The following is a 14,462-nucleotide window of genomic DNA, read 5'->3' as shown; positions in this document are numbered from 1 at the left end:
AATGACTCTTAAACTTTAGTTTTAGACCTGTTGTATTTGAGGTGACAATAAGGTTGGAGATGTGAGACTGGAGCTTGTGAGAAAGGTCAGGCTGCCTGTAGATTTGATGGTTATTCACATGGAGATGACTGTTGAAGCCACAAGAATTGTTGAGTTCTCTGAGGGAGAAAATAAAGAGCAGTGGTTCTTAGATACTGATATAAATGAGAGTCACCTGTGGAGCCTTTTAAAATACAGATGCCCAGGCTCCACCATTGGAGGTTTTGATTTGGGGGGTTTAGGATGAAACCTGGGCATGTCTGTAATTTGAAAAAATTTCTCAGGAATTCTCATGCATACCAAATATTAAGAACCAATGGTGTTGAGAGAACAGAGTACTGAGATTTTAACCTTAATTCTTCCAGTTAAGGACTGGGAAGAAAAAGAGCAAGGATAGGAGACCACAAGTAACAGTCAAAATATTCTAGAGGAGACTCACTACCCACTTATTGAGTACATACTCTTTTATAGGGTTGTCATACCATGTTATGGCAGGCAGTAGGTGAAAGGGACAAGGTAAGACTCCAGAGCAAAAATACCAGGCATACATTATGCTTGCGGATTTAGGAAGGAATGGGTTAAAGCTAAATAAACAGTAAAAATAAAGAATTCACAAATGCCAGAAACAAATTAAATTTGTTGAGGGATGAATAAATTTTGCATTTTATAATGGTTAATAAAAATTTGACTACTTCAATTACCCGTAATTTAAGCTGGGCAAATCTTCTCTTTTTCATTGGAATATTAATTAAAAATGGTATTAGCATAGGTAGAATGGCTGCTGAGATTTAATAACATCAAGGCAACTAGTTCAGTTATATGTGAAGTCATCTTTAAAAAATTGGGTATGTTTTATGATGAAAGAAACCACACAACTAAAGAGGTTACAATTATTCAAACTTTCCTACTTTCAGGGTAAATGAACTGTATAATGAAGATATCTGTATTTTCTAAGTTATGCTTCAAGAACTTTTACCTCATCTGCAGAAAATATATTTAGACAGTTTCACATTTTAGGAGAATAATCTTAAACCATTCTGATGTTCATAAATTTTGTCAGATGTTGAATAGCTTTAGATTCCAATTCTACTTAGAATTATTTTGCTGCCAGCATGGTACATACAAGAGCATCATGTGAGTCTTTGGGATTTAAGACAGGCAGAAATTAAAATTTGAAAATTAGATATCTGTCTGACTAAAGCATTAAGCACATGATTCATTTGGTAATTTTCAGGTCATTTACTTTTGATAATTGATTTTTTAAAAAGACCTTTAAAGTTCTTATTTTTAACAACAAAAGTGGTTTCACTTCACTCCTCTTTTCTCTTTATGTGTGTGTATAAAAGGGGAATGAATGTTTTGTGTTTATGGGTATCTAATTACCGTTTTGCAGTACGGCATGTTGCTTGCAAGTTGGAGTGTATGTGTGAAGGCTCAGCTGTTTCAGAAGAAGCTATTCGAAGACAAATTTTGGTAAGTCCTAATTAAATCAGGAGAAAGTGCAGATGCGGTGAGAGAGTCATTACTCCTGTGTAGATGGTTGAAGTTAGTGTAAAGCTGGAAAGGGGTTATATCCTTTAGTTCTAGCAATGTTACTTTTATAATAATTATATCTATTACAATTAAAGGTCTCAACAGTACTGTAGTTGTTATTACAGTGATTCAGTGGACTAAATATTGAACTTATAATTCAGGATTTATGAAAAGTAAGGAAAGTAATAAAAAGTAATAGTTTTCTGCTCCATCCCTTTCTACCCTCTGTCTTGCTCCCTAGAGGCAAGTATGTTTTTTTAGTGGAAAATATTTTCCTAGTGTTTTATAACAATACTTTATTGAAAAGCTCAAATGTACACATGAAGCAGAAAAGATAGTATGATTCCCCTGTTTACCTATCACTCAGCTAGAGTAATCATCAACTCATGACCACTCTTGTTTCTTCTGTATCTCCTCTAACAGCAAACCCCTGGCCCCATGGATTATTTTGAAATAAATCCAAAAAAGCATTATTTTGCCCATAAATATTTCAGTACATGTCTCTAAAAGACTGGATATCTTTTTTGTTCAAACCCAATACCCATTATCATACCTGATAAAATTTTAATAAAGATTTTTCTAAAATCATCAAATATCCAGTCTTCCCTCCCCCAACCCTTCCCACTTACCCCCCGCCCTTCTTTCCAGTTGGTTTTTTAGAATCAGGATTAAAGTCCACACCTTGTATTTTGTTAATATGTTCTATAGTTTACCTAAATTCTGGATTCTGATAACTGCATCCTTATGGTGTTATTTAATGTAGTACTTTGTCCTCTGTTTTTCCTGTAAACTGGTAGTTAGATTTAGAAGCTTGATCTGATTCAGGTTCATTTTTGTCAAGAATTAATTCATAGGTGGTATGGTGTACTTCCATCAGGAGGCACTAATGACTACTTGTCTCTTTTCTGTTGTGTTAGTATCCTTTGATGATTATTGTCCCCAGATCCATTATTTGTGTGGGGGTCTGCATATTCTAATTCTGTAGTTATTTTGTTTATTAACTGGAATAGAGAGAAAATTTTATCAACTATTTGGTTACTCTGAAGTATATATCGTATAAGAAAGTCCTGACTCTTCCCCTTTATTTAACAGTTTTCAGAATAATGAGTTGGTTCTGTAACATCCTTAAATGATGACTAAGTGGGTTTTTTTAAAAAAGAGTATTACTGTGAACTCATGGATTTTAACATATTTAATGACTTTCAATCCACTGTAGTTATTATTCTTATTGAAGCACAATGTCCTATTTTGGGCTGGAAGGAGCCTCTTTAAGTGATTCTGAGTCCTTTTGGCACGACCTCAGCAGTCTTTAATAGTTTCATTTGGTTTCTGATATGACAAGATATCCAGGCTTATCTTGTATAGTTCCTACCCTAGACCTGGAATCAGCCGTTCCTCTAAGGAGCCCTGTTTTCTTTTAGTGGAGAACGTTGTTTAGAACCCACAGTCTGGACGTCACAAATGCTCATCACTATTGCATTGGTTATGGTTTCTAGACCTTTTTAGTGGACAGAGCTATGACATATATATTTTTTTAAGAGAGAAAGTATATAATGAGTTCATACTGATATTTCCAATTGATATTTAGGATTATAGGGTTTTGCTTAGCTTCTTGATTTTATATTTGTGTGTCTTTGGTGCTAAAAATCTTGGTGCCTAACATTAAAGTAATGAATAACCTCTTTTATCCTAGAAAATGTATTTTTATAACAGTTTCAGGATATAGCAATATCGATATTATTACTAAGAATGATTTCTAAAAACGTTTAGGAATTTTTTTGCACTTTTGTTCTTAACATATATCTCACTAGGGATGTACAGTCAAAATATTGTTTTAATATTATTAAAATATCTTAAAATTACCTGAAATAATTCCTTTCCCTATGATTAAGCTATCGACTTGATACATAGTTAGGTTTATTTGCTTCTGCTTGCTTTTGATTTTTGTGATTGCTCCCACTTACCCATTTGGATTGAATTTTGTTTTATTTTATTATTTATTTATTTATTTATGGCTGCATTGGGCCTTCGTTGCTGCACCCGGGCTTTCTCTAGTTGTGGTGAGCAGGGGCTACTCTTGTTGCAGTGCCTGGACTTCTCATCGCGGTGGCTTCTCTTGTTGCGGAGCACGAGCTCTAGGCACGTGGGCTTCAGTAGTTGCAGCACGTGGGCTCAGTAGTTGCGGAACATGGGCCCTAGGGTGCGTGGGCTTCAGTAGTTGTGGCTTGTGGGCTCAGTAGTTGTGGTGCATGGTCTTAGTTGCTCTGCGGCATGTGGGCTCTTCCTGGACTAGGGATCAAACCCGTGTCCCCTGAATTGCCAGGTGGATTCTTAACCACTGCACCACCAGGGAAGTCCCTGAATTTTGTTTTATAATTATGTAAAATATTGACATGGTTCTGAAGTCAAGTCAGATCTAAAGGAAGTATATTCAGAGAAGCCTAGCTTCTATCTCTGTCCTCTTTACTCTGTTCCCTCCCTTCTCCTGTCGGTAACTATTTTGTTTATTTTATTGTTTATCCTTTTGATATGTGTGTATGTATGCATGTATGTATGTATATATGTATTTTATTGAAGTATAGTTAATTTACAATACTAGTTTCATGTGTACAACATAGTGATTCAATATTTTTATAGATTATACTCCATTTAAAGTTATTTCAAAATAATGGCTATATTTCCCTGTGCTGTACCATATACCCTTGTTGCTTATTTATTTTATACATAGTAGTTTACATCTCTAAACCCCCAACCCCTTTCTTGTCCTTTCTTCCTTCCCTCTCCCCACTGGTAACCACTAGTTTGTTCTCTGTATCTGTGAGTTTGTTTCTGTTTTGTTATATATATTTGTTTGTCTTATTAACCTTTTAGATTCCACATATAAGTGATAACATAGATTATTTGTCTTTCTCTCCTTTTGTTTTTTTTTGAAACTTAAAAATATTTATTAATTCATTTATAATAACAATAATCAACGTATTACGTGTCAGCATAAATCACATTTTTAACAGAAAATATCTATATTTTCTAAAATGAGAAAATATATGAGAAGGGTGACATTGTTTTGCATTAAGTTCTTTTTACATAAAGTTACATCTTTTTTTTTTATTCAAACAAAGTCACAAAAATTATCATCCTCATCAGTTCACTCAGTCCCATGTAATTAATTTTTTTTTCATCTTGATCTTTTGTTAGCACTTTTATGAATTCAGTTTTCCATTAGAGTTCAGAAAATGCTTATTCATTCAGTTCAGCAGTATAGTGAGTTACCAGAAACCTGGACTTATCAGAGTCTTCTCCATGAATTCCTTGAAGATGAAACCTTTTATAGGAACATTTTTGCAAAAGAATCAGAGTACATGCAGAACTGTCTGTAAATGACAAAAGACTTAAAAATGACCACGGTTAAAGATTTGATGAAAGTTCATAATAATGCAATTGACAAGGAAATTTAGTTATTTCTGAGATATACATTTTAAAGTAATAACTAGAATTATGACTTATAACATTATACCAGAACATATAAGATTTCTAGGAATTTCACGTGATGTCTGGAACATTTATATTAACATATTTCCATACAAATAACCCAAAGAAAGTTTAGTATTAGTTTTTTTAAAATTTAATTTTATTTATTTTTTTATACAGCAGCTTATTAGTCATCAATTTTATACACATCAGTGTATACATGTCAATCCCAATCGCCCAATTCATCACACCACCATCCCCACCCCACCGCGGCTTTCCCCCCTTGGTGTCCATACGTTTGTTCTCTACATCTGTGTCTCAACTTCTGCCCTGCAAACTGGTTCATCTGTACCATTTTTCTAGGTTCCACATGCATGTGTTAATATACGATATTTATTTTTCTCTTTCTGACTTACTTCACTCTGTATGACAGTCTCTGGATCCATCCACGTCTCAACAAATGACTCAATTTCGTTCCTTTTTATGGCTGAGTAATATTCCATTGTATATATGTACCACAACTTCCTTATCCATTCGTCTATCGATGGGCATTTAGGTTGCTTCCATGACCTGGCTATTGTAAATAGTGCTGCAGTGAACATTGGGGTGCGTGTGTCTTTTTGAATTATGGTTTTCTCTGGGTATATGCCCAATAGTGGGATTGCTGGATCATATGGTAATTCTATTTTTAGTTTTTTTAAGAAACCTCCATACTGTTCTCCATAGTGGCCATATCAATTTACATTTCCACCACAGTGCAAGAGGTTTCCCTTTTCTCCATACCCTCTCCAGCATTTGTTGTTTGTAGATTTGCTGATGATGGCCATTCTGACTGGCGTGAGGTGATACCTCGTTGTAGTTTTGATTTGCATTTCTCTAATAATTAGTGATGTTGAGCATCTTTTCATGTGCTTCTTGGCCATCTGTATGTCTTCTTTGGAGAAATGTCTATTTAGGTCTTCTGCCAGTTTTTGGATTGGGTTGTTTGTTTCTTTAATATTGAGCTGCATGAGCTGTTTATATATTTTGGAGATTAATCCTTGTCCGTTGATTCATTTGCAAATATTTTCTCCTATTCTGAGGGTTGTCTCTTCATCTTGTTTATGGTTTCCTTTGCTGTGCAAAAGCTTTGAAGTTTCATTAGGTCCCATTTGTTTATTTTTGTTTTTATTTCCATTCCTCTAGGAGGTGGATCAAAAAAGATCTTGCTGTGATTTATGTCAAAGAGTGTTCTGCTTATGTTTGCCTCTAAGAGATTTATACTTCCCGGTCTTACATTTAGGTCTCTAATCCATTTTGAGTTTATTTTTGTGTATGGTGTTAGGGAGTGTCCTAATTTCATTCTATTACATGTAGCTGTCCAGTTTTCCCAGCACCACTTATTGAAGAGACTGTCTTTTCTCAATTGTATATCCTTGCCTCCTTTGTCATACATTAGTTGACCATAGGTGCGTGGGTTTATCTCTGGGCTTTCTATCTTGTTCCGTTGATCTGTGTTTCTGTTTTTGTGCCAGTACCATATTGTCTTGATTACTGTAGCTTTATGGTATAGTCTGAAGTCAGGGAGTCTGATTCCTCCAGCTCCATTTTTTTCCCTCAAGACTGCTTTGGCTATTCGGGGTCTTTTGGGTCTCCATACAAATTTTAAGATTTTTTGTTCTAGTTCCGTAAAAAATGCCATTGGTAATCTGATAGGGATTGCATTGAATCTGTAGATTGCTTTGGGTAGTATAGTCATTTTCACAACATTGATTCTTCCAATCCAAGAACATGGTATATCTCTCCATCTGTTGGTATCACCTTTAATTTCTTTCATCAGTGTCTTATAGTTTTCTGCTTACAGGTCTTTTGTCTCCCTAGGTAGGTTTATTCCTAGGTATTTTATTCTTTTTGTTGCAGTGGTAAATGGGAGTGTTTCCTTAATTTCTCTTTCAGATTTTTCATCATTAGTGTACAGGAACGCAAGAGATTTCTGTGCATTAATTTTGTATCCTGCAATTTTACCAAATTCATTGATTAGCTCTAGTAATTTTCTAGTGGCATTTTTAGGATTCTCTATGTATAGTATCATGTCATCTGCAAACAGTGACAGTTTTACTTCTTCTCTTCCAATTTGTATTCCTTTTATTTCTTCTTCTTCTCTGATTGCCGTGGCTAGGATTTCCAGAACTATGTTGAATAATAGTGGTGAGAGTGGACATCCTTGTCTTGTTCCTGATCTTAGAGGAAATGCTTTCAGTTTTTCACCATTGAGAATGATGTTTGCTGTGGGTTTGTCGTATGTGGCCTCTATTATGTCAAGGTAGGTTCCCTCTATGCCCACTTTCTGAAGAGTTTTTATCATAAATGGGTGTTGAATTTTGTCAAAAGCTTTTAATGCATCTATTGAGATGATCATATGGTTTTTATTCTTCAGTTTGTTAATATGGTGTATCACATTGATTGATTTGCATATATTGAAGAATGCTTGCATCCCTGGGATAAATCCCACTTGATCATGGTGTATGATCCTTTTAATGTGTTGTTGGATTCTGTTTGCTAGTGTTTTGTTGAGGATTTTTGCATCTATATTCATCAGTGATATTGGTCTGTAATTGTCTTTTTTTGTAGTATTTTTGTCTGGTTTTGGTATCTGTGTGATGTTGGCCTCATAGAATGAGTTTGGGAGTGTTCCTTCCTCTGCAGTTTTTTGGAAGAGTTTGAGAAGGATACGTGTTAGCTCTTCTCTAAATGTTTGATAGAATTCGCCCGTGAAGCCATCTGGTCCTGGACTTTTGTTTGTTGGAAGATTTTTAATCACAGTTTCAATTTCATTATTTGTGATTGGTCTGTTCATATTTTCTATTTCTTCCTGGTTCAGTCTTGGAAGGTTATACCTTTCTAAGAATTTGTCCATTTCTTCCAGGTTGTCCATTTTATTGGCATAGAGTTGCTTGTTGTAGTCTCTTAGGATGCTTTGTATTTCTGCGGTGTCTGTTGTAACTTCTCCTTTTTCATTTCTAATTTTATTGATTTGCGTCCTCTCCCTCTTTTTCTTGATGAGTCTGGCTAATGCTTTATCAATTTTGTTTATCTTCTCAAAGAACCAGCCTTTAGTTTTATTGATCTTTGCTATTGTTTTCTTTGTTTCTATTTCATTTATTTCTGCTCTGATCTTTATGATTTCTTTCCTTCTGCTAACTTTGGGGTTTTTTTGTCCTCTTTCTCTAGTTCCTTTAGGTGTAAGGTTAGATCATTTATTTGAGATTTTTCTTGTTTGTTGAGGTAGGCTTATATAGCTATAAACTTCCCTCTTAGAACTGCTTTTGCTGCATCCTATAGGTTTTGGATTGTCGTGTTTTTATTGTCATTTGTCTCTAGGTATTTTTTGATTTCCTCTTTGATTTCTTCAGTGATCTCTTGGTTATTTAGTAACATATTGTTTAGCCTCCATGTGTTTGTGTTTTTTACGTTTTTTTCCCTGTAGTTCATTTCTAATCTCATAGCGTTGTGGTCAGAAAAGATGCTTGATATGATTTCAGTTTTCTTAGATTTACTGAGGCTTGATTTGTGACCCAAGATGTGATCTATCCTGGAGAATGTTCCATGCGCACTTGAGTAGAAAGTGTAATCTGCTGTTTTTGGATGGAATCTACTATAAATATCAATTAAATCTGTCTGGTCTGTTGTGTCATTTAAAGCTTCTGTTTCCTTATTTATTATCATTTTTGGATGATCTGTCCATTGGTGTAAGTGAGGTGTTAAAGTCCCCCACTATTATTGTATTACTGTTGATTTCCTCTTCTATAGCTGTTAGCAGTTGCCTTATGTATTAAGGTGCTCCTATGTTGGGTGCATATATATTTATAATTGTTATATCTTCCTCTTGGATTGATCCCTTGATCATTATGTAGTGTCCTTCCTTGTCTCTTGTAACATTCTTTTTTTAAAGTCTATTTTATCTGATATGAGTATAGCTACTCCAGCTTTCTTTTGATTTCCATTTGCATGGAATATCTTTTTCATCCCCTCACTTTCAGTCTGTATGTGTCCCTAGGTCTGAAGTGGGTCTCTTGTAGACAGCATATAGATGGGTCTTGTTTTTGTATCCATTCTGCAAGCCTGTGTCTTTTTGTTGGAACATTTAATCCATTCACATTTAAGGTAATTAACGATATGTATGTTCCTATGACCATTTTCTTAATTGTTTTGGGTTTGTGTTTGTAGGTCCTTTTCTTCTCTTGTGTTTCCCAGTTAGAGAAGTTCCTTTAGCATTTGTTGTAGAGCTGGTTTGGTGGTGCTGAATTCCCTTAGCTTTTGCTTCTCTGTAAAGATTTTGATTTCTCCATCGCATCTGAATGAGATCCTTGCCGGGTAGAGTAATCTTGGTTGTAGGTTCTTCCCTTTCATCACTTTAAGTATATCATGCCACTCCCTTCTGGCTTATAGAGTTTCTGCTGAGAAATCAGCTGTTAACCTTATGGGAGTTCCCTTGTATGTTATTTGTCATTTTTCCCTTGCTGCTTTCAATAATTTGTTTTTAATTTTTGCCAATTTGATTACTATGTGTCTCGGCATGTTTCTCCTTAGGTTTATCCTGTATGGGACTTGCTGTGCTTTCTGGACTTGGGTGGCTATTTCCTTTCCCGTGTTAGGGAAGTTTTCGACTATAATCTCTTCAAATGTTTTCTCTGGTCCTTTCTCTCTCTCTTCTTCTTCTGGGACCCCTATAATGCGAATGTTGTTGCGTTTAATGTTGTCCCAGAGGTCTCTTAGGCTGTCTTCTTTTCTTTTCATTCTTTTTTCTTTATTCTGTTCCACAGCAGTGAATTCCACCATTCTGTCTTCCAGGTCACTTATCCGTTCTTCTGCCTCAGTTTTTCTGCTATTGATTGTTTCTAATGTAGTTTTCATTTCAGTTATTGTATTGTTCATCTCTGTTTGTTTGTTCTTTAATTCTTCTAGGTCTTTGTTAAATATTTCTTGCATCGTCTCGATCTTTGCCTCCATTCTTTTTCTGAGGTCTTGGATCATCTTCACTATCATTCTGAATTCCTTTTCTGGAAGGTTGCCTGTCTCCACTTCATTTAGTTGTTTTTCTGGGGTTTTATCTTGTTCCTTCATCTGGTACATAGCCCTCTGCCTTTTCATCTTGTCTATCTTTCTGTGAGTGTGGTTTTTGTTCCACAGACTGCAGGATTGTAGTTCTTCTTGCTTCTGCTGTATGCCCTCTGGTGGATGAGGCTATCTAAGAGGCTTGTGTAAGTTTCCTCATGGGAGGGACTGGTGGTTGGTAGAGCTGACTGTTTCTCTGGTGGGCAGAGCTCAGTAAAACTTTAATCTGCTTGACTGTTGATGGGTGGGGCTGGGTTCCCTTCCTGTTGATTGTTTGGCCTGAGGCATCCTAACACTGGAGCCTACCTGGGCTCTTTGGTCGGGCTCATGACAGACTCTGGGAGGGCTCACGCCAAGGAGTACTTCCCAGAACTTCTGCTGCCAGTGTCCTTGTCCCCACGGTGCGCCACAGCCACCGCCCGCCTCTGTAGGCGACCCTCCAACACTAGCAGGTAGGTCTGCTTCAGTCTCCCCTGGGGTCACTGCTCCTTCCCCTGGGTCCCATTGTGCACACTACTTTGTGTGTGCCCTCCAAGAGTGGAGTCTCTGTTTCCCCCAGTCCTGTTGAAGTCCTGCAATCAAATCCCACTAGGCTTCAAAGTCTGATTCTCTAGGAATTCCTCCTCCTGTTGCCAGACCCCCAGTTTGGGAAGCCTGACGTGGGGCTCAGAACCTTCACTCCAGTGTGTGGACTTCTGTGGTATAAGTGTTCTCCAGTCTGTGAGTCACCCACCCAGCCATTATGGGATTTGATTTTCCTGTGATTGCGCCCCTCCTACCATCTCATTGTGGCTTCTCCTTTGTCTTTGGATGTGGGGTGTCTTTTTGGTGAGTTCCAGTGTCTTCCTGTCAATGATTGTCCAGCAGCTAGTTGTGATTCCGGTGTTCTCACAAGAGGGAGTGAGAGCACATCCTTGTACTCTGCCATCTTGGTTCCTCTCTCTCCTTTTGCTTGTTAAATATAAGCAAATAGGTATTTATTCATATCTCTGCCTGCCCCAAGTTTCTTAGATAATTGGTAGTATTCCATATGTATCCTTTTCTCCACCTTTTTTTTTACCCAATTTAACATTATATCCTAGAGATCACTCCATAGCAGTATATAGAGATATTTGTTTTTTTTTTTTTAGCTACATAGCATTCAATTGGTGCATGTAACTTGTCATATTCAACCAGCCCTCTTTGATGGACATTGGGATGCTGCAATGAATTGCCTTGTGCATATACCTTTTCCTATTTTAAGGCTATTGCTTGTAACCATTTTTGTTTTTACTTCTCACGTTTACTTTCATATATCTTAATCATATGCTTGTATCACTGTATTAGTTTGCTAGGGCTGCCAAGAAAATACTATACAGTGGGTGGTCTAAACAATAGAGATTTATTTTCCCACAATTCTGTCCAAGATCACGATCCAAAATCAAGTCCAGGATCAAGGTATTGGAAGGTTTGTTTTCTCCTGAGGCCTCTCTCCTTGGCTTGCAGATGGCTGCCTTTTCGCTGTGTCCTCATATGGCATTTCCTCTGTGTGGGCACACACCTGGTGTCCCTGTGTGTGTCCAAATTTCTTCTTTTAAGGACACCAGTCAGATTGCATTAGGGCACACCCTAATGGTGTCATTTTAACTTCATCATTTTGTTAAAGGCCCTGTCTTCAAATACAGTCACATTCTGAGGTACTGGGAGCTGGGACTTAAACATATGAATTTTTTTTGGGGGGAGGGGGCGGCACAATTCAGATGACAATAATTAAATCTTGATTTATCAGCTTCATATATGATCTGTTTCTTTCTGCTATGATAGATGAAGATTTATCTCATCATATACTACCTCCCCTACTCCTCCTTTCAGTTTTTGTTATATTATACTGTTTTTAATTTATTTTAATTATTATTTTAATTTAAATTTATTTATTTTAATATATTTAAGTTTTTATTTCTTTCTCCATCAGTTTTGGAGAGTATATCTTTACTTTCAACTCTGTGAGGAAATTAGTACCTTTATCATTCTCTCTCCCTTTCCCCACCATTACCCTTCCAACTTCTGTTACCTCTAACATTTGCATTTTTGGCTTTATTGATTTCAAAGAATGGAACCTAAAAGGAGCATTTTATTGATTATGACTACTGTTTAATTCTGTGGATAATAATGGTATTTCTCTTTATGTTTCCATCTACTAGCTGTCTTAATTCTATTTCCTCAGGTATTCTGTTTGTTGAGTGTGATGTCCTTTCATATTATTGGTTTCCCTCAAACATTTGGTGATTCTTGCTCATGTTTGATTTGAGATTCCTTGATAGTCTTCTGTGTCACACTATTTACTTACTGTAACTGAATCCAGTGACTTGTGGAGAATTAAGACCAGAGGTTTTGCATTGACCTGTGTTGTCAGCCACCTGGAACTCTGTTTTTCTCTAGCCTAAGGGATTGTACTTACTGTTCCTTTCTGGGGAGGAAGGGAGAATATATCTCTTGGGGATGAAGCCTACTGCGTGATACTCCTCCTGTTCATATCCAGAATGTTTCCACATTTTGCATTTTTGTGCATTTTAGGATACGGGATTTTTCTCATTCCATTTGCTGTCTATTTTTCATAGGTTCTTCATAATTTCAGATCAACCGAAAACGCCCCTTATTTTTCAGGACTATTATTAATAAGAAAAATATGTATATTTTTCTTTTATTTCTAGAAAATATATATAAATCCCTAGAAAGGATATATATAATATATATGATATGTATCATAATATATATTTATATGATATTATATATATCCTTTCTAGGGGTTTATAGTATATAAAATTTATAGTATATATTATATACATTTATAGTATATAAAATTTATAGTATATCATAGTATGTACTATATACACATCATTTCTAGGGATTTATAATAGAAGGGGTGGCTGTAGTGTGTGTTCAATCCTCCATCTTGATTCAGTCCTTGTTTACTTCCACAGTATTTGTGCATATTACTTATCAACTATTTATTTAAGTGTCTGTCAGTTATAATACTGTGAGCTTCTTCAGGGTGCCTGGCATGTAAAGGATACATAATAAACATTTGCTGGACTAAGAAAAATTTTATTAGAGACAAAATTAAAAACTAGAACCGAGGTATGTTGACTTATAGTCTAGTGCTTATCATATAACTTTCTTCAAGTATGTGAGGCATTAAGTTTTAGAACTTTCTCTTCCTGTCTAAATTATCTCAATGTTTTCTTTTAGTATTTTCTCAGAAGATGTGTTTTCAAGTCTATTAATTTTTTATTATTGCTTTTCTTAAGACCGTTTCTCTTTAGTTATGGAGTTCCGAGCAGAACACAGAACTCTAATAAATGCTGTTAGTTTTTTGTTTTCTGTGGATTAGACTACTGAATATGGACAGAGGATTAAATATTTTCTCCAATATAATCCTCAGTCAGTTTGGAAGAGGTGTGAATTTTTAAAAATTATTTTCTAACTTCTTTCTTCCAGATGAATATGAATACAGGAAAAGGATGGGTGGATGTTGGAAATGCTATGATTGCTGATGAATTTTTTCAAGCTGCCATGGCTGTAAGTTACCATTGATTTTTAGCTGTGGCAGTTATTAGTAACAATTGTGGTTATTCTCATCATTACATTGTATTGTGGTTTATTTTCCAGGGTCTGGAGAAGCTATATGTCATATTAATACAGAGTTGCTCCACTGAGGTCCATGTGACTATGCAGAAGACTGCTACGGAATGGGAAGTTTTCAGAGTGCTTGCTTACCAAGCAGAGTCAGTAGGTATCATAGTCACTAGGGCCTCACAGTGGGGCATTTTATATATGTAAATGCAAAAGTGATGACATGTAACCTATTAGAAGAAAGTCAGGTGTCATTGGTCTTTTATAGGATATTATATTTGACCTTTTTAATCTCTGTTTTATATCTGAAGGTGACATTACTAATGGTGATTGGTACCTATTGGGGTGGATGAGATTGAAAAGACTTACATAACTAATCATCATTTTCAACCACTGCATGTAATATCTATCATTTATTTGTGGCAGCGGCCTCTACTTGACATACCTGTCTCTGTGAATATCTTACATTCACAGTCTACCTAAAATATTTGCCCAAAAAGAGCCTTCACATTTGCAATTATTCTGGGTTGTTTGCTGATGTTTCCTAAAAGTCTGCTCATGTCAGTGTTCAGAGTTGTACTTTACCTCTCTTTGGCTTGTGGGTTTTCTTCTTTTGTCACCATGCAGTTAGGTGTACATTTTCAGTTGACAAAATGTAAGCTGTGATGAGTTTACTCTCTGAAATTATGTAATTCTAGAAATGAAAGAGGCCTTAA

General features: G+C 35.9%; 1 protein-coding gene and 1 pseudogene across 2 annotated transcripts in view; one reads left to right on the top strand and one right to left on the bottom strand.

Moving 5' to 3' along the window:
- The window catches only part of TEX11 (testis expressed 11), a 373,633-nt gene that overhangs the window by 41,012 nt on the left and 318,159 nt on the right, over positions 1-14,462 (top strand). Inside the window, exons 5-7 of the mRNA XM_082445679.1 lie at positions 1,433-1,512; positions 13,612-13,692; positions 13,783-13,902. Coding sequence (XP_082301805.1) covers positions 1,433-1,512; positions 13,612-13,692; positions 13,783-13,902 — 281 coding nt within the window. The remainder of the gene's footprint in view (positions 1-1,432; positions 1,513-13,611; positions 13,693-13,782; positions 13,903-14,462) is intronic.
- Positions 1-14,462, bottom strand: part of LOC309652343 (uncharacterized protein KIAA1143 homolog pseudogene) — a 209,720-nt pseudogene that overhangs the window by 34,434 nt on the left and 160,824 nt on the right. The gene's annotated exons all lie outside the window — the stretch shown is intronic.

This window comes from Balaenoptera physalus, assembly GCF_965194825.1.
Source record: "Balaenoptera physalus genome assembly, chromosome: X".
NCBI classification, from domain to species: Eukaryota; Metazoa; Chordata; class Mammalia; order Artiodactyla; family Balaenopteridae; genus Balaenoptera; species Balaenoptera physalus.
This window is presented reverse-complemented; position numbering and strand designations above follow the sequence as displayed.